This window comes from Ips typographus, linkage group LG5, assembly GCF_016097725.1.
Source record: "Ips typographus isolate SLU linkage group LG5, UJ_Ityp_2.0, whole genome shotgun sequence".
Taxonomy (NCBI): domain Eukaryota; kingdom Metazoa; phylum Arthropoda; class Insecta; order Coleoptera; family Curculionidae; genus Ips; species Ips typographus.
In genome coordinates, this window is record NC_138426.1 from 12,282,711 (window position 1) to 12,305,711 (window position 23,001).

Consider the following 23,001-nt stretch of genomic DNA (forward strand, 5'->3'; position numbering starts at 1 on the left):
ACGGATACGGACCTGGATTAGAAAAGTATTGATCGGTGGTTTGGATTATTTAGCACCTGCATTTCCATCAGTATGTATTGTCTGATTTAATACTTTTGCGATTATAACTTGATAACAAGTCTGTTAGTGTAAATAAAAACTTAAAATAAAAATAATTTATTATAGTCACAAAAACATTTAGCAGTCTTAATTACTCTGGATAGTGAAGCTTTTGTCATTTATGGCCTTATAGTATCCAAGATCCAATCCATAAAATAGGTTACCAATGTGTAAACACCTGGGGGAAATCCGGAGGTGCCGCAAAAATGCGGTCCAAAAGACACCACCCCCTGTAAATTATTTTGATTACTTTTGTGCGTCTTAGGGTTCAAGAAGTAACATATACGTATTGAATGTAGACAGCTTCCCCGTCTGATCGAAGCGTGGGTACCATCATGGGTCCTCCACTGTCACCTCCGCAGGAATCTTTGTTGTCCATTCCTCCTGCGCATATTTGATGTTTAGACAGAGTGACTTTAAGGGAGCTGTACGCTTTTACGCAAGCATTTTTATCCATAATGGGTAAGCCGACTTTTTGGAGTATATCAGCAGATTCACCTAAAAAAATTGCTTGGTTACTTGGTTCGTAACTTTTTGGAGTTTCTACCTTACCGGTACTAGAGTTTGTTATTCCCCATCCGGTAACCAAAACCGATGAGTAGGTTTTGGCACGTTCGGGTCCAACTGGTAGACAAACAGGCTGTACGTTTTCTAAAACGTGTCTTTTGTTAGGTCTATTCTTAAAGTGTCAGTGGTTTGCGACTTACCAACATCGAAATTCATGGTCGACACTCGTATAAGACCGATGTCATTTTTGTAGATGACCGGATTGTATTCGGGATGTGGGATTATCTCTTCGACAAACAAGTCTTGAACTGGAGGGTTGCATCTTTGCACACGCTTAATGGTTTCGCAATCGGTTTCATTTTTAATGCTGTGGTCTCCCACTCGTACTGAGAATCTATCAACCATTGAGTTTACATTAAGATAGTCTTCATAGAGATGCCACAAACTTACAGTTGCTTGGTTTTTAGTCCTTTAATGCAATGTGCAGCTGTTAGAATGTAATTCTTGTTGATTATGGTACCACCGCAAGCAAAAGTTAGTCCGTTTCCTGTAAGTCATATTATGTTATGTTGAGGACTAGGCTGAGACTGACCGTACTTACTGGTTTTGTATTGTAACAAGGCCATCCAAGGAAATTCATTCAAACCCGCATTTTCCCCGTTGATAATTTTGTTATCAATGTCCATATATCCGCATTTATTTGGTAGTAAGTATAGGTTTCGGTGAGAAGAAACGTCTGGAATTGGGTCATCTAAGGATATAGGACCTGACGGGCAACAAACCTATAAAAAGGTTATTGATTAATCAATTATATGGTCTAATATTAACATTCTTCAGAAATGTGTGTAAATGGGTTTTCCCATAGTAAAACTAAGATAATTCCGCTTATACTGTTTGAGTTCGATTGCTTTATGATGACCCCTGATCTTAGTTATCGTATTAAAATGACCTACACAAAGCCCCAGAACTGCATTTTCCATAAATGCTGTTTTGTTTAGGGACTATAATGGTCTCCAGTTTTGCGCTAATTAGGTGGGTTGATTAATGAGCAAAAGTGGACAATACCGCATATCAATGATAACTGAAAAAACTTTACGGCCATCGGTGTGGTACGTGATTTCGATGAAAATATCATTGTTCGCGTTGATATATGCGTGGGTACGTAAATTTCCCCACAATATAAACGTTACGTAAAATCTGTTCTTCTATAACAACTCTTAAAACCAAATGACTCACAAAAATGTCCACCAGAAGAAACATTTTAGCATTTTTTAGGACTTTATGACCGTACTGACCTTAACGCCGTTGCTAGAGGCTCCGCAAGCGTAAGCTTGGATTTTTTTCAGTACCGCGTCTGGTACCGGCCTTTGAAGCCTGGTTAGGACATCTTTCATTGGTTGACAGGCCGATATTGGAACGCAATCTCCTACCCCCTTGTCAGGGGTTCGACAACCGCTGTCCTCTATAGCCCACTCTAACAAAAATAATTATACAGTTTTGATTGGTTGAAAACTGTAGTTTGTTGGTCAAGAAAAAGCTGAAAGCTGCTTTTTTAGACCAATCACAAACTGCTTTACCTACTGTGTTGAAATTTAGGCAAATGTTGCACCTGTAGAGTTAGCTTCAGAGTATATTCTTATACGTGAAAGTAAACAAATAATACCAAAATACAGGTTGTCTCAAGGTGACTAGCCATTAAGATAATATTGGACACATCAGGCTAATACACAAGTTTAGAATATCATTTTCTTTTTTGTTGCATCAAAGTAAGTTTTTCAGATATTGATATAAAATGGAAAACAACTTTTCTCCCAAAAATAGTACTTTATCCAGATTACTTCTACTTGCACCAGTAAACAAGAAAACAAAGACGCATAATTAAAAATAAGGTACAAAGGTTAAACAAACATACATTGCGTGAAAATAAAGATGGTACTGCTTTGACAACCCGGATGGTACTTACGTGCAAACACAGAAAAGTCCAAAAAACCAAACCAAACAATTAGCGAAACCAAAGACGATTTTAAAGACCGCATCGTTTCACAGCCAACGAACTGGTAGTAGTGTGGTACTGACGGTGGTACCGATGAAATTGCGGATGAAAACAAACGAAAGCGGATTCAGTCTTGACTGACCGGCTACTCTTTACCAGTTTGGTTTTTTTGTATCTGCTCGTTATCGGTCTACTTGTATTATTTACATTTCCGTTGTTATAATCTCATAATTGTACCAAGGAAATTGAAATTTTGAGATTAAACTATTTTTAGACAGCGCACAAAGAAAAAGACGTGCGTATAGTAATTCAGGGAAAAAAATCTGAGTAATAATAGTATATAAAGTTATTTAACCTATTATTGGCGAAACACCCATGACCCATTCTGGGATGTTCCAGTGTATGACTACAAAGAAAAATACATGCACGTCTAGGAAAGTGCAATCAAAGGTTGATTTTAAATGTGTCACAATCACAAATTAAATATTTTTTAGAAGTTTCTGGACACTTGGTGGATGAAAGGTGCCTAATGTTATTTTTCAGATTTTTCCTGTACTTGAGTCAATGCAGTCGTATCCCACGATCGACTCAAACCAAAAATACATGTAAATGTAGGAAAGTGAAAGATTTTTCATCCAATTAGAGCGAGCTTTATTTTAAAATGAATCACATTCTATGTAATGTACATTACAAGTTTCTTGACACTTGGTGGCTGACAACATACAATTAGCGAAACCAAAGACGATTTTAACTAATGTTATTTTTCAGATTTTTCTTGTACTTGAGTCAAATGCAGTCGTATCCCAAGATTGATTAAGACCAAAAATACATGCAAATCTAGGGAATAAAAAAATTTTCATCCAATCAGAGCAAGCTTTATTTTAAATGAATCACATTCTATGTAATGTAAATTTGAAGTTTCTTGACACTTGGTGGCTGAAAACCACTATGTAAAGTATTTTTTATGTTTTTGTCAAAACGCAAGTTGTCTCAAATTTCACGTATAAGTGCCACGTTCCATTTTACATATTTCAATAATAAATAAATAAATAAACACCCTGTACTAAAAAATGGAATTTTCAAACTGTTATATTTTTTATTTTAACAGTTTAGTATTAGAAAATATCTTACATAAATGTTGTTATGTTAGGACAACTGGAATTTCCATATTACACATTAAAAACTATCTTAAATACCTTTCTACTGGATGCCAAGATGTCCGATAAACTGTCACTGTAATAGCCTATTGGAACTCAGGTAAATGTAGAAAAGACACGTTTTTTGGATTAGGGCCATATTTAAAACTGGAATTCCCGACTAATAAAACCCTATTACTACCACCAATTCTCTGCTACCACCACAGTTTCAAAGTGTTCAGTTTCAAATCATAGTCTAGCGAGTAAAGAGCCAGAAACATAAATAAACAAATTCAAGTTTGAGTGATTGTTACAAGCCTAAAAAATGGCAACAGTGAATTTTGTGGCGGTTTTTATAGTGTTGAATGTGTTTAGTGAATCTTATGGTAAGCTCAAAGTGCTAAATTACTAACAAACTCCTCAAACATTCTGTTTTTACAGCTTTCGTTTCACCGTACTCACAAAGAGTATGCCGAATCAAGGACACTTGCGTCAGAATTACACAGTGTCAACCGTACATGGTGCTGTTTGACAGCCTCAAAAGACCCCTCAATACCAACTCTTTAGTGTTTTTACGGCATCAAGAATGCGGTTTTGACGCTGGTTTACCCATGGTCTGTTGCTTGACTCCTTCGGGAGTCCCTCACAATCATCATCGTATGTTTTAGTTTAAGTTGTCTTAAAAAGAAACTTTAATTTGCTTTATTGTAGAAACTTATTTGAATCCTGTAAGTGCTGTAGAAACTACACCAAAAACAGTTTCAAAAAATAACTATAATTGGAATTTTGCGCTCCCAACGGACAATAAAGAAACTAATGCTGGAGAACATGTTAAAAGCAAAAAGGAGGACGAATTAAGGAGGAAAATGGAGGCACTCAATCAATCATTTATGGACGATTTCTTTGCTAAAAGAATAACAGACAATGCAAAAAATATTGATCCTAAGTAGAAATAGTACTATAGATGTAATATTATAATAATCAGTCAATACAGTTCCATCAATTTATTTAATAAACGTGACGTAGGAGAAATTCAGACCTTTGAACAGTAATTATATACCTAGTCTTATTAAAATGTGAATTTAGACACTCTCTTAAGGTGTGGGAAGTTATAAAAACTGTGCGCAACAATAGGGCAATTAGAGTTTTTAGGTCATTTCCTACCCTTAAATATACGACCACCTTGCAATAAAAATTATTGGGTTGCAGTTTAGACGCCGGTACACCAGACTGCTTTACCTAGAATATTCTTCTCAGTGCCTTCAAACTGAATCGACTGTGTGTTTTTCGGCAAATATGTGTCTAACAATAACGAGTTTCTGTGTTTGTTTGTGGTTTTTGTTCTTGTCTGTATGTGACGTTTCTGGTGCGCATCATTATTCACTTGCACCCAGTTTTATTAACTGTAAGTAAACAGCATATATTTTTTAAGGTTATAATCATTGGTACTAATGGTAATTTGCAAAGTTTACAAATCTCCACATAGTGGGTAGTTTGTGATTGGTCAAGAAAAAGCAGCAAGCTGTTTGACCAATCACACACACTGCTGTAATTTACTTATTATAAATGTGACAGATAAGTTTTAGTCAAAAAAGGTCAGTAACGAGAGAAACCCATAATTACAATGTTCAAACAATATTTAGAAAAATACTGTTTTCTGTACCAACATAGCTCGAGTATGTGCGCCACCGCTAGGAGACACTTGCATCAACATAAAAAAATGCCGATTTTTTACGGACCTTTTGGACAAAACGCCCATTCCCCGACCTAGAAGTATCATCAAAATCATCGTGGACCACCAATGTGGAATGGAAGAAGACCACCCTAAAGTTTGTTGTTTTATGTAAGAAATGACTCGTTTATTATTGTCAAATTGACGTTTTTTTATAAATATTTAAAATCTAGGAACTCTGGCCCACCGTTGACAACTTTGGTAACCACTCCCAAACCAAATAATCGACCTCGAAATTTTGAACCTGCGGCATACCAGCCCGATTTTTTGGAAAACCATCGAAAAATGGATCAGTTGGCTAACCATCCCAATTTCGGTTTGCTACCTTTGGATAGGTGCGGTCCCATTGGGCCTCACATTCTCAGCGATCGAATTACCTTTGGGAAAAAAACAGCCTTGGAAGAATTTCCTTGGATGGCTCTAATTGCTTATCAATCTGCAGGTAAATATTCTAATAAAGTTATTAATTTCAGTATGTTAATTTGATTTTGTTCTTCCAGATGGTATTGAGTTTCGTTGTGGAGGCACCATAATCCATTCCAATTACGTTCTTACCGCCGCTCACTGCATCCTAAATTCTACATTGTAAGACATTTTGAATCCACTCTTAAACTCTAAATAATTGTAATTCATTTTAGATTAGGAGTCAGACTTGGCGAGTACGATCTTAATAGTACTGACGTAGACTGCGATGGATCGTACTGCCCTCCTCCAGTCCAGGACTTTTATATTAGCAATACAATTATACATCCATTGTACGACGCTAAGACTCACGCACATGACATTGCCTTGCTCCGATTGGCTGGTAATGCCAATTTTACGTATAGTAAGTCTGAGTTATAGCAAAAAAATCAAACAAAATTTAGAGGACGTCACTGCAGAAATAATTGGAAAACTTGCCAAAGCATAGAGACGTCTCAAAAATTGTCAGATGCCTCTAAATACTAAGTCTAACATTACAGATACAGTAATGACATTTGGAGGCTTTATAAACCTGACAACATTGCTTTTGTGACGTTTCAGTAATTTTGTTTGAATTTTTTGGTATGTTAATGATTTAGTAACAAAAATACTAAGTTAATTAACTTTTTAGCTAACATTCAGCCAATTTGCCTGCCAGTTAGTGAAGTGAACGACGATTTGACAGGAAAATTTGCAGTGGTCGCAGGCTGGGGTATCACCGAATATGGTAAGTGTCACAAAGCGCTTTCTCTAGTGTTTCAAACTGTTTTGTTGTAAACTTAGAACGTATGAGTACCATGCCATTGAAAGCAACCCTGCCAGTGTTGCCAAATGCCGCCTGCAAAACCATCTACGACCGTTACGTACCCATTTCGGAAAATCAGATTTGCGCAGGCGGCTACAAAGGACAGGACTCTTGTTCGGGCGACAGCGGGGGCCCTTTGATGTACGCCGGCTTGATTGACGGTAATCCCCGTTATATACAGTACGGTATCGTGTCCTTTGGTCCTAAAAAGTGCGGGGCGGAAGGACAACCAGGAATTTACACGAGAGTGAAAAATTACATCACGTGGATATTGGATAATTTAGAAGCTTCCTAAGTTTTAGTACTTTTTTGCTTGTGTGTATAGTGCGTTGAATTTATTATGACTTGAGAACATTGTGAATGTTTAATTAAGTATTTTTGTTTGTTTCAAAATTAGTTAGACTCTAGTCCCAACTGACCAAAAAGAAGAATAGTTGATAGAATTGTACAGGAAGTAAATAGCTGATAATAGCAGAATTCTGTCACATTCAGTAAAATTATTTCTCTTGACCCTTTACCTTGAAGCAACTTTTCCCATACCCCTGGTACTTAATGTATAAGTCTTACAGGGCGACATCTATACCATTTTAATAAAAACTAAAACATTTGTAGAGGCTTGGTGTAGGAATAGGCTAGAAAGCGGTTTAATATACAAGGTATCCCAAATTTAGTGGACTTCTGAGAGTTGATATTGTTTCGTAACCATTTAAAGAGGTCTACTGTATACATAATTTTGGCATTTTAAAGACATGAGGTCTGTTCGTTGAGGCAATTTCAAACTGGTTTCCAACTGAAAATTGTTGGCTTTTATTGGTTGAATGCTCACGTGACATTGACATTTTAACGGTAATGACCAATAGCTGGACTTATTCCTCTCATTATTATATCAACTATAGTAATATTCCTTATCTGTGACATTTTCAGGTAAATGAAATAAAAACATGCGTCAAACAGAAAATCTCCTACATACATTCTAAATCTTAGCAAGATTAGAGGTTTACCTTTTAGGTGAAATTTATACTAATGGCCCAACGAAAACTTTCCCGATCGGAGATCAAACACGGTCATAACTCAAACAGAAAGAGACATGAAACATAGAAGTTTAAGCGCCTCGATGCGGCCCCGACTTGTATAAACACCGCACACCAGATTAAGTAAGTCAAATAAAAAGCACAAAGCCTTTCTGCGTATCCAAATAATCAGAGAGATGGCTCTCAAAAGTGCCGAAAGAGCCCTCTCGGGCGGAACTTTTCCGTCTTTTCTTTTTTCAGTTTAACATAAATTATCGGTTTAGATATGGTACAAATAACTAGCAAGTTAATTACCATAATCCATAATTTAAAAAAAAAACCGAACCAAAACGTCACTTCAATCTTATCGTTGATGGACTTTAGCTAGTTGACAAGTTAATATAGGCAATCTGCAAGCATAGTTAACTAGATTAAAATTATTAGTTTTGTTTTGAAACTAACAGACGGTCACCTGACCACTCTATGGCCAAACCAATATTGTTTCACGTGACTACTTCTCGTACAGGTTTATTAGTTGTGGTTCTGGTTACTCAACTGTCAACTAGTAGTGTGTATTGTTGTTTCCTTTGGTACTAATTTAAACGAAATTGGTTCGTGTTTTTTGTGATATCAACTGTATTTTAACGGTCATTCTTCTATTACCTGTTGGATGCATAGATTAAGGTAGGTAAATTCGTTTTTACATTACATTTTGAGGCTAAGGTAAGTGCAGTTGTAAAAACTAGGTATTGCAAAACAACAACAATAATTAAATACATTTATAAATTCAATTGCCTTTAAAGCAAGAAAAGCGAGATAATTTTACTAATATATGACTGTAATTTGACAGTTGACATGAAGACTGTCATTGTTTTTTGTGACATTCTTTTTTAGTGAAACAAAATGGACTGGAATGTTTTGTTTTGGTATAATAAACTAATAGAAATTGTAGTTTCCTTGGCAACCTTAAAAAAACACAGATTGCCAAATCCTTCTTATCACACTTGCTTATCTTAATCAAACCAGAGTTAACCTGATAATTGCGACCTGAATCACATCACAAACGAGCCTAAACACGATCACTTGCACAAAACTGTCCTAAGGTATATTAATTATTGTCTTCTCAATCCAGACGCTAGATTGAGGCGTCGCGACGCCGAGCACGTGGTACGTACAGGGCGGGCCTCGGCGCGGACCGCCGCGTGGGCCGGTCCGGCCCGCCCCATCACGGGGCTCCGCTGAAAAAGGGGCCCCCCAGTCTCGTACGGACCGTGATCGAGTTGACAACGGCGCGTGGGTGCTGCTGAAAATTTTTCTTTACAAATCGCGCGTAGTGTTTTCGGACTTTGTTTGATTTTGCCGGTGTGAGGGCGCTGTTTGGTTTCAGTGAGGCAGGTTTTTGGACGTTCAGTGAGGAGGGACAGTGTCCGGCCTCGACGCGATGGGGCTCCACAACGTGGGGATCGTTGCTCTGGCCGTCACCGTCCTGTGGATGTCCGTGTTTGTGCGGATTGCCAATGCTGATTGGTGGTAAGTCATTTTTCAATTAATTTAAAAAAATATCCCTAAAACAGTACAAATGTAGATAATTTGTTTTCAATGCCAAAAAAGTGCAATAATGACCTACACAGTGTCGATAAAATAATTTTTAATTAATTTTGAAAGTTTTTGAAAACTTTTGAATTTGGCTTTAAAGGATTTGAGTGATAAAAAACAGTTTACACCCTGTACTAGAAAAAAATTCATTTTTAAATAATTTTCCTTAAAATTTTGCTGGACATAATATTTGCAATATTTTTTATTTATGGAATTTCTCACATACTGATAAAACTTGCTGACACATTAAACACTCAGTATATAATGAGTATAACAAATTTGTCCTTAAGTTTTAATTAGTATACTAGTTAAGCAGCAATATTAAGGGAAAAAAAAATTAAATTAAACACGGTCATTTCATAAATACAGTATAATTAGCGATGCAAATTGAATTGTGGTTCGTTAAATTAGATTAGACGATTTTAATACAATGAACCAACACACACGTGTCCGATCGCCCACACTACATTTGTGTAAAACCCTGTAGGAAACCCACTAAAATTACGGGGGATTGCTATAAGAGTGTATTAAAAAAAGCCTACAAAGCTGTTATCTACAGGGTGTCGAAACTTATTGCTTAAAGTTGAGATTAGTCCAGTTTGGCGCAACATTTCATACTTGAGCCATCCTGTAAAAACGCATACTTACGCTCATATAATCGATTTTCCGTGTTTAAACTGAGAACCGCTGCTTTAGATACATTATTTATGATTTACCGTTTTGCACTTTTGCAATCGACTGTTTTATTTCTGAATCCACGATTAATGTTGGGAATGTGGTCGAGGTTGGGTCCCACATCGATAAAATTGCTTGAGTTACTTAATTATACGTTTTATTGCCTCAAAAAATCAGTCAAAAGTCAAATACAGTAGGTAGTTTATCTTCTCGTGAGATGCCTGAAGAACCCAACTAGCAGAAACACTAGCATGTTAATCACCATTCTTCAGTTATGAGTTCAATTTCTTCAAAGATTAATCTTCATTGTTCTTCTTATGGTATACGAAATCTAGGAATTAGTGGGCATTACTTGGGAATTGGCAACATTGCTGGGGAATTAGTAGACATTATGTCTCTAGGTATATAACCACTAACCAATCAACTTTTATATATCAATGGAAAGCTCATTTCATTGAAGCTTCTGGTACTTGGAAACATTCTGATGAAAGTCTCAAAGTACCAGAAGCTTCTAATAATAAGTTGATTGAGCCAGAAGCCTCTATAATAGCGATTTGAATGTGTCAGGCAGGAGCCCCTGAAAGATTCTTATGGACATCTCAAAATACCAGAAGCCACTAGTAGCGATTTGAATGTGCCAGAGTGCTCTAAAACATTCTAATAGACACCTCAAAGTACCAGAAGTCTATAATAATGATTTGAATGTGCTAGAACCCTCTGAAATCTTGTAAGATTCTTCTAAAGTTACCAGAAGTCTCTAAAAACTATTTTGAAAGTGCCAAATTCCTCTAAAACATTCTGATGGATATCTCAAAATACCAGAAGTCTCTAATAGCGATTTGAATGTGCCAGAGTGCTCTGAAACATTCTAATAGACACCTCAAACTACCAAAAGTCTATAATGTATCAGAACCCTCTGAAACCTTTTAAGATTCTTCTAAAGTTGCCAGAAGTCTCTAAAAACTAATTTGAAAGTGCCAGAGTCCTCTAAAAGGTTCTGATGGATGTTTTAAAGTACCAAAAGCCTCTAATAGCGATTTGAATGTGCCAGAGTGCTCTGAAACATTCTAATGGACACCTCAAAGTACCAGAAGTCTATAATAATGATTTGAATGTGTCAGAACCCTCTGAAACCTTTTAAGATTCTTCTAAAGTTACCAGACGCTTTTAACAACTATTTTAAAAGTGCCAGAGTCCTTTGAAACATTCTGATGAATGTATCAAAGTACCAGAAGCTTCTAATATAATGATTTGATTGAGCCAGAATCTTCTATAATAGCGATTTGAATGTGCCAGAGTACTCTGAAACATTTTAATGGACACCTCAAAGTACCAGAAATCTATAATAATGATTTGAATGTGCCAGAACCCTCTGAAACCTTTTAAGATTCTTCTAAAGTTGTCAGAAGTCTCTAAAAACTATTTTGACAGTGCCAGAGTCCTCTGAAACATTCTGATGGATGTCTTAAAGTACCAGAAGCCACTAGTAGCGATTTGAATGTGCCAGAGTGCTCTGAAACATTCTAATGGACACTTCAAAGTACCAGAAGTCTATAATAATGATTTGAATATGCCAGAACCCTCTCAAACCTTTTAAGATTCTTCTAAAGTTACCAGAAGTCTCTAAAAACTATTTAGAAAGTACCAGAGTCCTCTGAAACATTCTGATGGTTGTCTCAAAGTACCAGTAGCCTCTAATAGCGATTTGAATGTGCCAGAGTGCTCTGAAACATTCTAATGGACACCTCAAAGTACCAAAAGTCTATAATAATAATTTGAATGTGCCAGGAGCCCCTGAAAGATTCTTATGGACATCTCAAAGTACCAGAAGCTTCTAGTAGTGATTTGAATGTGCCAGAACCCTCTGAAATCTTTTAAGATTCTTTTAAAGAGACCAGAAGCTTTTAACAACTATTTGGACAGTGCCAGAGTCCTCTGAAACATTCTGATCGATATCTCAAAGTACTCAAAGTATCTCAAAGGGTACATAATTTTACTCAGCGATTTACCCCTCGTTTTTTTGTCATTTGCAAACCTTTTTTCATCTTGCTCACTGCTCTTTTACAAATACTATTGTCAAATACAGTTTTCAGTGTTAACAACCATATTTAATGTCCAAGAGGGCTAATATAAGAAATTAGTAATTTAGGGGGTAACACAAAAAAGTAGTTTCTCAGACTATTTTACCATAATTTAGGCCACCTACTTAGAACCAGACTGCAAAATACGGTATACATGCAAATTCCAGGTAAAAAACGGTTATACAAAACAGTTATGGCTGTCAGAAGTTTTCGAGATATTTGTGCTGTTACAATGCCTTGTATATTCGTATGCTAATATGAGATGACTATTGCAGATGGAATTTCTTCATTTTAGACAATTTAATGGATGATAAAGTTTAAAACAACTTAATAAAGACAAGGTGAGCGACAATAATAGTAAGTCAGAAAACGCGATAAAAATCGTGGCCGGTGTTCCCGTGGATATTTTTATGAATGGACAACAATACTATAACGACGACGAAACGCACGCAAACCGAAGTTTATTGAACTTGTTTGTTTTGGCAATAAATTTAGCGATAAAGAGTATGAATACACTATAAATATGCCCGGCAATAGTGTAATAAGCGCTATACGCACGATACACCTACCGCTGATATGCGTTTAAGCCAATGTTGCTACTTAATAGTATTAATACAATTACCTACAAATAGTTCCCGGTATTGCTAAAATCAATCAATCAGAGTAATCGGAGATTTGGCTTAGTCAGCCTTGCTAGGAATGTGTGCAAACACCATTATATTGGTAAAAATAGTTAATTACAGACCCCCACAATCTACATAAACAAATACAATTTTCAAGCTCGTAAATGTATTTGCATAATGGTTCTTTCGATATTTGTGAACGTAATGCCGAAAGTGGTGCGTCGATGACACTTGAAATGCTTCGTTTTCCATTTTTATTACTAAGTAATGGAAAATGATGATTTTTGCAATATTTACTATTTAAAGCGTCGTAGGTAATTAGAATTATTTATGTGTGGCTAGCAAAATTAGTGAAATACGAGCAACCTGATTGTATTTAATCAATTTAATGAAATTGTTATTAACATTATGGTCTTCTTCCTTAGTGGAGGTCTCCTATGATTTATTTTGTAATTTTCAATTTCAAACCATTTTGAATGATAGTTGATGCTATTTCAATTCTAATTTTAGACTAACTTACAATCATTCAGCCACAAAGTTTCCCATCGCTTTTACTGTCAAAGCCCTATTTTACTGCGTTCTGTGATTTTACGATACTTTTACTATTGCGGCTCAACAATAAACTTAATTCAGCCCATTCGGGGCTTAAAAAGTCGGTTTTATTGGTGCGGTCGTCAACTTTTATTTCCCAAGAGCTTTTAGAGCTGGTTAGAGCGGTGTTTAGGTGTGGCGACGCTTTGTGGTGTATAATTTTTTTTCTAAATAAATAATAATGGTGTGTCACCTGGCACACCTGGGTGAGTGACAGACTTACGAAAACCAAAAAAACATTACAGATCAAAGACCAAGATTGATTATAGAAAATTGAAATGCATAAATTATACGGGCTCGCTTTCCTGTTTTCACACATGTCTTAATTAACGAGATGAATTATGACGAAATTATTCTGGATATGGTAATTACCTTAAGTTTCGAGAAAAACACGCTTCGATAACTTAGTAATTTACAAGGCGGTTGCAAAATTAACTAGAAAAACTAAGCGAATGTAACTACCAGAGAGATTGAACGAAGATTTATTACCTATAACATTTAGTTTTTCTGTTTTTTTTTTGACAGTGAGGAAATAACACACTAATTAAGTGTAATAATTAATTAAAAAATCGTTTGTGTTTAATAGATTTCGTTTTAACTAACTAAATTAATCATTACATCTAACATATACAAAAGTAGTCAAATGGATTTTGATCCGGACAACGAACAGGCCAGTCAGTGAAATCATAAATAATATTGCAACTAATTCTTAATTTAAACATTAACACCATTTTCATATTAATGCTTAGTCTATACAGGGTGTTACAAATTTGATGAATTAGCATTGCTATCTCAGAAACTATAGTTGATAGAGTTTTAGTTAAATGGAGGCAAAGTTGCGCATTTTATTGCTAAATAACTTGGTAAAAAAAATTCAAAAAAAATTGTTATTACATCCTGAGATATTCGACAGAAACAAGAAAAACAACTTTCTGGTTTATTTTTTTACCACTTTATTATTGATTATTTTGGAAGGGCACTTTTTTCAAGAAAATAGTTTTAGTGTTCAGCTCCGACGTTTCGTTTTCTAGATACCATCATTAACTTCAATTTTCCAAATTTTCAAGACCCAAAAGCTGAAAATCAATTTTTTTTTAAAGTCACGTGACAGTGGTTAGGTTAGGTGACAACGTGTGACAATTTTTGTCACTTGATTTGACTTTGTGCCGAAAGCTGAAAATTGATTTTCTAAGGTCAGGTGACTGTTTTTTCAAATTCTAGCAAACAAAAATATTTTTTGGACGATTGTCTGAAATTACGGGTTATATTTTGATATTTTGACGTTTAAACGAATCTTCTAACTGTCATAGTAATCAAGTTAGCACGTGTCAAATAAGGACACCATCATTTAAAAAAAAACAATTAAAAAATTAAATATATAGTATTTTAAATTTAGACAGTGGTAAAATTGTAAGAACTACGTCACGTGACTTTGATAATTCAATTTTTGAGCTTGCAACACTGTAAAGACTAGTTGACATTGTCAAAAACAGTCACGTGACCTTCAAAATGCAGTTTAAATTTTGGGAAAATTGATAAATAAAATTTAGACAGTTGTAATAACTTAAAATGCAAAATACACGTCACGTGACTTGGATAATTAAATTTTTGAGCTTGCAACACTGTAAAGACCAGTTGAAATTGTCAAAACCAGTCACGTGACCTTCAAAACGCAGTTTAAACTTTAGAAAATTGATAAATACAATTTAGACAGTTGTGAAAACTTAAACTGCAAAATACACGTCACGTGACTTGGATAATTAAATTTTTGAGCTTGCAACACTGTAAAGACCAGTTGAAATTGTCAAAAACAGTCACGTGACCTTCAAAACGCAATTTAAACTTTGGGAAATTGATAAATAAAAGTTGGACGGTTGTAAAAACTTAAATTGCAAAATACACGTCACGTGACTTGGATAATTCAATTTTTGAGATTGCACCACTGTAAAGGCCAGTCGATATCTGTCAAAATTAATCACGTGACCGTTAAAATGTGGTTTAAACTTTAAAAACTTGATAAATTAAATTTATACTATTTTAGACAGTTGTATAAGCTGAAATTGTAAGAGACACATCACGTGACTGTCATTATGCAATTTTAGAGGTTGCAACACTGTAAAGTCCCGTTGACACCTGTCAAAAACAGTCACGTGACCATAAAAATGTAATTTAAAAGTTGAAAAATTGGTAAATTATTATAATAAGTTGTAATGAATATATTTTTAACTTAATATCATGTAACAAAGATTTTACCATAATTGATGCACTGTATTGTCTACTGCTTGGTCCTTAAAATATCGCATAACATTTTGAAATATACAGTCAATGCCTCAAAATTCTATGAAATGTCTTATAAATACCTCAAAATGCTGGTAATACTGGCAAAGTGCCTCATAATACCTCGAATTACCCCAGTGTGTACACCAAAATACTTCGCCGATCTACCTACCCCTCGACCCTGTTAGGGTGGACCAAATTCATGGTGAATTATGAGATTATTGGGTATCATCTTTTTTTTCAAAGAAATGATATAGAAAAAAACACAAAGTTGGAAAAAAAATGAAAAAGGAGCAAAAGGTTATATGATTTTTCAGGTTATTAATGGAATTTATTTCAAAGAATTGTTAATAAATAACTAGTAAGGTTTGAAAAGCAAAGACAAGGGATTAGCACATGAATTTTTAGGGTTATTAAAAGAAGGCAAGAATACCTGTCGGCATTCCTGTGTAATTCAGCTCCACAACCCACTAAGGCCCTTATTTACAGATTAGACCTATATGTTATCCTCTGTCAACAGTGGCGTCCTTACCCAAATTTGCAACAGTTTGGATCGATACCTTTTTGACCATTCAAGGGATGGACGCCGCTGTTTTGACCACGGTACCATGCAACAAAACGAAATCCCTCGGACTATTTAGTAGCCGCATCAATACAAAAAAAACCAACCTTTTGTCTACCTGTGCGTGTAAATGCCTTATAAGTGTGGAAAAGTGAGCTTTGTTATGGTAAAGAAGCGGTGTGGGACAAAGCGATCGGCATCTTTTCAAACTAGATACCGAAAAAGTGCAACGGGAAGAAAGCTTCCTGTTTTCCTCGCTCAAACACACTTTCCCTATCATTATTTGGACCTCCCTCTATCATAAAATCACATCCGTGACAGCGATTGTTTTGATCAGATTAATTTGAATGCATCAGGCCAAATATTTGATTTACATTTACGATAAAGCGGAAATTTGGTACCCGTACTTCTTTAAGTTTATCAACCCATTGTTTAGCTGGGTACTTACAGCTAGAGTGAAGAAAGCTGTAAGTACATATTTGCTCGAGACCGCACAGAGTTGATACCAAAAAGCTCATTAGAGCTTTTGTCATTAGTAATTTGATATTTGTCTGCATAATTTACAGTTAATGTTTCAAACATATTGTCACAGGACAAATCCGCCAAAGTTGACACTTTCAGGTGTTGTCAAAGATTAATTATTTTTGTTAAGATGGGTTATTACATCCAGTAAAGTGGTTTAAAAACTTGCAATTTTTTTTGGGGCCCCGATAGTAATCTTGGTTGATTAATGCCCGTCTTGAAACAGTGTGCGTTTACATCGCAATGGGTCATGGGCCGTTGTCATGGACCCAGAAAAAAAAACCGGGTCCCTGGTTAAACAAATACCTTACAAGACATTCCACTTAGTTGATGGGTGGACGTTGTTCATTTACTCAAATATTTGTTAATGGGTCATTTGATACCGTTGATGGAGGTTTTTATAACTTTTTAAAGGGCTGTCGGTACCAAATCTGCAGTTTAAATTGCTGCTGTGTAAATGCACCAGATCATAAAATTGTCGTTTTGTCACATTATACTTTTTTGCAATACTCCTCCTCCCCAGAGTTTTTTTGATGTGCTCTGTCATCATTTATTCGAGTATTTCTTAAAATTCAGCAATTTCAGCTCCACCCTCTGTATAAGACAAAATTACCACGAAATTGTCTGCTCCTCTTAGTATAGAATCTCATTTTCTCACCATACTTTTGACTATTTGGCTATTTCAGCTGGGTTTCGGTACGCACAACCAACAGGACAGTTAATAAAACCATGCCCTTAAATAGCACAGGGGTAGGCTACTGCTACTGCTTTTTTGACCAATCAGAAACAAACAATACTGAAATACTATCGTTACACTGAGATTCAAACCAGTGTTAAAGTGCAGTCTCGTGTCTCGAACGGCTTAATCAGAAAATGCAAATTTCCAGATTACTGAGAGGATTTATTCGAGATGCTTTAAGTCAATTAAAAGAAGAAGAATCACGAAAACCGTTTAATGCCTGACTATACATGCATTGATTACTGAATTGGGCCGTTTTGCATGTTAAAACTATTGTGGTTTGCTGAGATTGTTGATTACTGTGCCAGATAAGTGATTTATGACAGGAAAGTCTCATTTATAAAGTGTAAGAATTTCAAGAAGCAATAAAATCTACGTGTGGCAACTGTTAGTTGATATATTAGCTCTAAGTAAAGCCACCGGTAGCGTAACAGCACGTAATAGCAAAACCTAATCAACGATTATCTCGTTTTAAGAATGTACGTGCAAGACATATGAAACAGGCTTCTGGGCGGTTTAATTATTTCTTAATTACCTCCTATTTTGTCATTTTCACTTGTTTGCCGTTCTCGAGAGGCCCCATAAAGTCGTCCGATAAATCAAAAACAAATTTCTACTCTGGTTCGACTGCTTTACGATTCGTCCATAGTTTTAGTCCATAAACAAGACGCCAGGTCCAAGATAATGATAGTGTGGGGGTATTTTATGGCTAACAACCCAATTAATAGATGGTTTTTCAGCAGCGATGGCAACTCGGCACGCGAAACATAAACTAATCACATTTTTTTACGCCCTTTTATTAACGTTTAAGAGATTACGGTTAAGTCAAAATGTGGTGCGTTTACACGCCATTCAAACCGAAGAAAAAGTCTAGCTAACACAACCACTTGCGTATACGACAATGTTACGTGATATGCTTAAGGGATATCTTTGAGCAGTCAGCATCCGTTTGGGGCGATATTACAAAAATTGCTGAAGCTGCTTCATGGATATTGAACAAAAGGTCCTTTATTGTCCACGATGATAATGGAGCATCATCTTGCAATTGTAAAGCTCTTATTACACCGGCGCTTCGTATAGTAATCATTTCAATAAAATGTTGTGCAAATGGACCAATAGAATGCTCTAGAGAAAGATGGAGATGTACGTAATTTGACAGTAACATTATTTCATCTATTGTCTAGAGTTTGTGATTGGTCTGCTTGTTTTGATCAATTACAAACTACGTCGACTCAGCATGATTTAAAGATTATGTGATCAGTGAATTGCTGTGTCTATGCAATTTTCCTTTGTATAATAGGATAACAAGAAGTCTTGAAGTGTCAAGTCATCTTTTTGGTAAAATGTTAAGACTAAACATTGTCACACTCTTCCTGTTTCCTTTTGAAACTTTCACCCTGTATATTTCTGGAATTGTCACTATTCTAATCTAATTGCACAGCTTAAGTTGACATGGTCCATGACAAGTCGAATCGAATGGCTTACTAATATACAGAGTGTCTCATTTGAAAGAGGGCACTTTCTGACGGTTGAACGCACAGACAATAGTAGTAGAGACAATTTAAAACTGGTTTCCAACTGAAAATCGGAAATTGTTGGCTTTTATTGGTTGAATGCTCACGTGACATTGGAACATAGAATTGGACATATTCCTCTGATTATTAGTTGGAAATTCGTTCTGCGACTTAATGTTAAGAATTCTTACTATACAGGGTAATTCGAATTCGACCCTCACCATTGGGATCTCGAAAAGTATAAGAGATACGAGAAAGTTTAAAAGTGTTTTTTTGTACTTATTTCCCTGATATAAATATACTCTTGGCTGTGCATTGGAATCCCCCTGGAGCAAAATAAAAAAATTGCCAAAATTCCACTTTTTGCAAAAAATGCATTTTTTCAAATTTTAAAAAATTGTAACTTCTTTTTTATTTGAACTCCTATAGGTTTCACTAAAACGCCATTGGAAAGAGGATAAAAAAAATCTACAAAATGAGCCAAAACTGGCCACTCTACCTCTTCATATTTCCGAGATATTGAATTTCAAAAAGTTTTCTTTTCAAGAGTTCGAACCAACCTTATTTATGTCGACAAAACACAATGATCAAGGTAAATCGTTTTCTAACATGTGTAAATTAAAACTCTTTTGATGACTAAAATATCAAATATGGTAGATATTTCAGAAACGGATACAGATATGACATTATACATGAAATATGTCAAGGTGACAAGGTGTCTCATTTAGAACATTTGACATTTGTTGTAGGGATTATATAGGGTAAAGATTTTTGAACACACTCAATTTTTCTAGTAACTTTTTTGAATTTAGACTACCGTGTTTGATATGCAGTAGATATCATTTATTGTACCGTACAAAAAATAAATTAGTGACGGTAATGTCCATCACCAAAAACGCAGCCACGTTCAAAGAAAAAACATGATCGTTTTGCCATGACCAATCGACCAATATCGAACCTGATTTATGACCGTTAAGTCGATATATTGTTATACTGATTCGAAGGAACGAGCAACGTTATTCACAGTCATGATGCTGGGCCGTGACCGATTCGTCGATAATGCGTTTAACTATCGACCCCTGTCCATCCATTCTATTAAAACGTTTTGTGTGCGACAATGTTCCTGCTGAAAATGTTCGTTTACGACACACGTGTAACCCAATAAGGCCGGAACGACTATACAGGCATCTGATCACGGTTGACCAGATTACATGTGTCGATTATTTCGATTCGTTCACTTGTCGATACCAATTAACTCGCCGACCAAATTGTCCCGACAAACTGGTACGGTTCTTTAAGTTCCATCAGAACCGTAACTGGATACTTTTAGTACACAGCTTCCTACAATGGGTCAAGTTTTGGCGATCCGATCAGGTACAAGAAAATGCGTTCGAGCACTTCAATTAATACGCCGGGTTCAATGTATCAAGAGCTCTCGTCGAGCAAACACGAAAATAATTAGATCATGAACTTGATATCCATCTTTCCGGCTAAATTTAGGCAAACGGTAAACAAATATCATGTATAACACCGTGTTTATGTAATGAGATTGGAGAGTTGTGTGATTAATTATAGACCAGAAGTTAAAAAACTCGCTGGAAGCACGATTTTCTGATTGTTTGTTCGGATTATTATATAAAGTCTGTCAAGAAAAGTTTCAGTGGCCTATAAAGTACGATTGACACTGTGCAACTCTTTGTTTTTATCAGTTAGGCAACCACGCATACATTGACGTTTAGTTTGCTGGAAATTAACCAGATCTACGCTATCCATGGAATTTTGACATTTACAAGAAAACAATCAATTTGATGTTTACGTAGGACAATCTGTCATAAAACAGCATTCTACAATTAATAAAATCAACTACTGCACATAAAGAAAGCTTAAATTAACTTAAATTAAACGTAACAACTAATCTTCTATCAAAAAACGGTAAAAATAAACAAACAAATGGTAGTTTTAACTTAATTTTGCCCTACCAACTGCTGACGATGACAGTTTCTCTTAAAGTCCCTAAGATTTTTGACAATGATTTTCTCTAAGTTTATAAGACAATATGGCTGGGTATTTTGCGTGAACGAATAATATAATATATACAGGGTGTCCAAAAAGTCTGGAATATCAATCAGTCAAAAAAGTAGCTTTATTGTCGGAAACTTAAAGTCATTGACAAAGCCCTGAAAACACATACAAAAACAGCAAAAAAAGAAGAAACATAATTATTACACTACACATACAATATGAATCACACATAATTACACCTTACAAGTATTAAAATAAAAACAAAACAAAAAGGCAGTTACCCTGTATAAGAGAGGAAAAAGAGGATCAAAAACACAAACAGTGCTGCGTGGTCAATTTATGGCAGAACAAGCCGCCTTAAGAACTGGAGTAGAATTCGTCCAGAGAATAGTACGCCTCGTCAAGCAAAAACCTCTCAGCCTCACGCCTAAATCTGCCTCACGTGGAGAGGAAGGTTATTGAAAAGTCTCTTGCCACCGTAAATAAGCGACGACTTAATCTTCTCCGTGTGAGGAATGGGAAGCCTCAAAACGAATCTACTGCGAGTAGTAAAAAAGGCAAATTTACATCAACTAAACCTTTCAAAATTTCAAAAAAATGTTTATTTTGTTCCAAAATATAGTTAATGTAGTTGAATCCTTTTCCGCCAAGGGGATTGTTTTGACATCCATAAACCGTTTTTCAAAATCAACGTTCCTAAACAACCCCAAACATTGGAAAAATGAGATGAGTTGTGAAGTATTAAAAATTTAGCTACAAAATCAGAATAAGATGTTGAAGAGACTTGCTGATGAATTGTGAATTCCGCCGAGAAATAGTCTTACAACCAATTTGAGACACACTGTATACCCATCTGTAGTCAGGTGAAAACCAACAGATCACCGACTATCCTCAATCTAATTAATACCGATGAAAGAATCTAAATATGAAAATTCTAGGCTGCTTTAAGAGATTAAATTAAAAGGAAACCGGTGTCAATGGCGAGTTATCGCGGGCCACAAAAGGCCTAATCAGTGCACTAAGTGGGGCCCCGCTAAAGACAATTAAGACTGGCCGTGCCCCCGGGGAGGTTATTAATCAGATCCACCCCCTATTATTGCGGGCAGCTGCATATCGTATCCCCTTAATAAAAATATGGGGTGGTTTTCACTCCATATACAATTTTTTTCATTTATTTGCGGACGTTAATTTTGTTTTTCTATTGAATGAAGTGGGTTTTTGGTCGATAACAAAACAGGTCATCAATCAGATTTTTTTATTACAATTTCCTCTGGTAGGCAGATTAGAATTCTCTCACCTACGTTCGGAATCTACATCAAGGCTGACTGGAAGTTAATAGTAAAAGTAACTAACTATCCTTCAACGAAGACGGCCCACAAACTTTTTTTCTCGTATCAATAATATAACAAAACGAGATAACGCTTTAACGGTACCATCGTGTTTTCTGAAAGGAAGCTGGAGCCGGTATACGACGAATTTATGGCCTAATTGTGTAAAAGAGCGAACAAACAAATTTTAAAGGCAAACTCGTCTGTTACTTAAGATATACGTTGTCACGTGGGTCGGAAAAACTCTTTGGAATGTGGTAGATAAGTTTCGTGGACGGTGATTTAGAGTCTTCTTCAAACCTGTAAAATTCGACTACACTACAATCTTTAGTATATCATTGTTTTTGCTCTTGACGTATGCTTTTAGTAGAATATGTTATTTAGACTTAAAATAACCATGATTGATGCAAATAGGTAGATATAGCAAAATAGGATGATGTAGCATTAGTTGAATTAGTTTTTTTTCTCTGCACCGATTTGTCCTATCCTTCGAGCAAAAAGAGCAAGTATGAGGAGGTAGCAAATACCAGTTTATACATTAAGTGACAGAGACGGAAGTCGCCATTTTTGTCCCCCACTTTCGTCTACTGCGCAATTGAATGAAACTTCCGAAGTTAGTCGTAAAACAGTTTTGTTTATATTTAGTGGTATGATTTGTTGTTTTTGTTTGTTTTGCTTTTCGGTCCGTTAAAGGTTAATTTTTGCAAACTTAAATTAGTTGAATATT

At 35.7% G+C, this 23,001-nt stretch overlaps 3 protein-coding genes across 12 annotated transcripts in view; 2 read left to right on the forward strand and 1 right to left on the reverse strand.

The window, feature by feature from the left end:
• Positions 1–140: 140 nt before the first annotated feature.
• LOC145729715 (CLIP domain-containing serine protease HP8-like) lies at positions 141–3,937 on the reverse strand. 3 transcript variants are annotated; one of them, XM_081980590.1, is made up of 8 exons: positions 3,796–3,937; positions 1,902–2,080; positions 1,208–1,388; positions 1,057–1,153; positions 807–1,000; positions 652–750; positions 386–597; positions 141–329 (listed from the first exon to the last, which is right to left on the reverse strand). In XM_081980590.1, the coding sequence occupies exons 2-8, from the start codon at positions 1,998–2,000 to the stop codon at positions 219–221; spliced, it is 993 nt and encodes a 330-aa protein (XP_081836716.1). In that variant the 5' UTR covers positions 2,001–2,080; positions 3,796–3,937; the 3' UTR covers positions 141–218. The 3 variants fall into 3 exon arrangements, with proteins under 3 accessions (XP_081836716.1, XP_081836715.1, XP_081836717.1); XM_081980589.1 differs by lacking the exon at positions 3,796–3,937 and adding an exon at positions 2,570–2,740; XM_081980591.1 differs by lacking the exon at positions 3,796–3,937 and adding an exon at positions 2,184–2,512.
• Positions 3,938–3,978: 41 nt separating this feature from the next.
• Positions 3,979–7,231, forward strand: LOC145729713 (CLIP domain-containing serine protease B4-like). 4 transcript variants are annotated; one of them, XM_081980583.1, is made up of 9 exons: positions 3,979–4,121; positions 4,177–4,392; positions 4,447–5,140; positions 5,407–5,578; positions 5,641–5,909; positions 5,968–6,052; positions 6,106–6,293; positions 6,561–6,656; positions 6,713–7,231. In XM_081980583.1, the coding sequence occupies exons 3-9, from the start codon at positions 5,032–5,034 to the stop codon at positions 7,027–7,029; spliced, it is 1,236 nt and encodes a 411-aa protein (XP_081836709.1). In that variant the 5' UTR covers positions 3,979–4,121; positions 4,177–4,392; positions 4,447–5,031; the 3' UTR covers positions 7,030–7,231. The 4 variants fall into 4 exon arrangements, with proteins under 4 accessions (XP_081836709.1, XP_081836710.1, XP_081836712.1 ...); XM_081980584.1 differs by having other exon boundaries at positions 4,477–5,140; XM_081980586.1 differs by lacking the exons at positions 3,979–4,121; positions 4,177–4,392 and having other exon boundaries at positions 5,136–5,189.
• A 1,052-nt stretch (positions 7,232–8,283) lies between these two features.
• LOC145729877 (protein Wnt-4-like) overlaps positions 8,284–23,001 on the forward strand; it is a 54,916-nt gene continuing 40,198 nt past the window's right edge. For 2 of the 5 annotated variants that reach the window (XM_081980810.1, XM_081980815.1), the window contains exon 1: positions 8,831–9,274. In XM_081980810.1, coding sequence (XP_081836936.1) covers positions 9,186–9,274 — 89 coding nt within the window. In that variant the 5' untranslated portion in view covers positions 8,831–9,185. Of the gene's footprint in view, positions 8,429–8,830; positions 9,275–23,001 lie in introns of those variants that run through there. The other 3 variants (XM_081980812.1, XM_081980811.1, XM_081980813.1) reach the window with 3 other exon arrangements.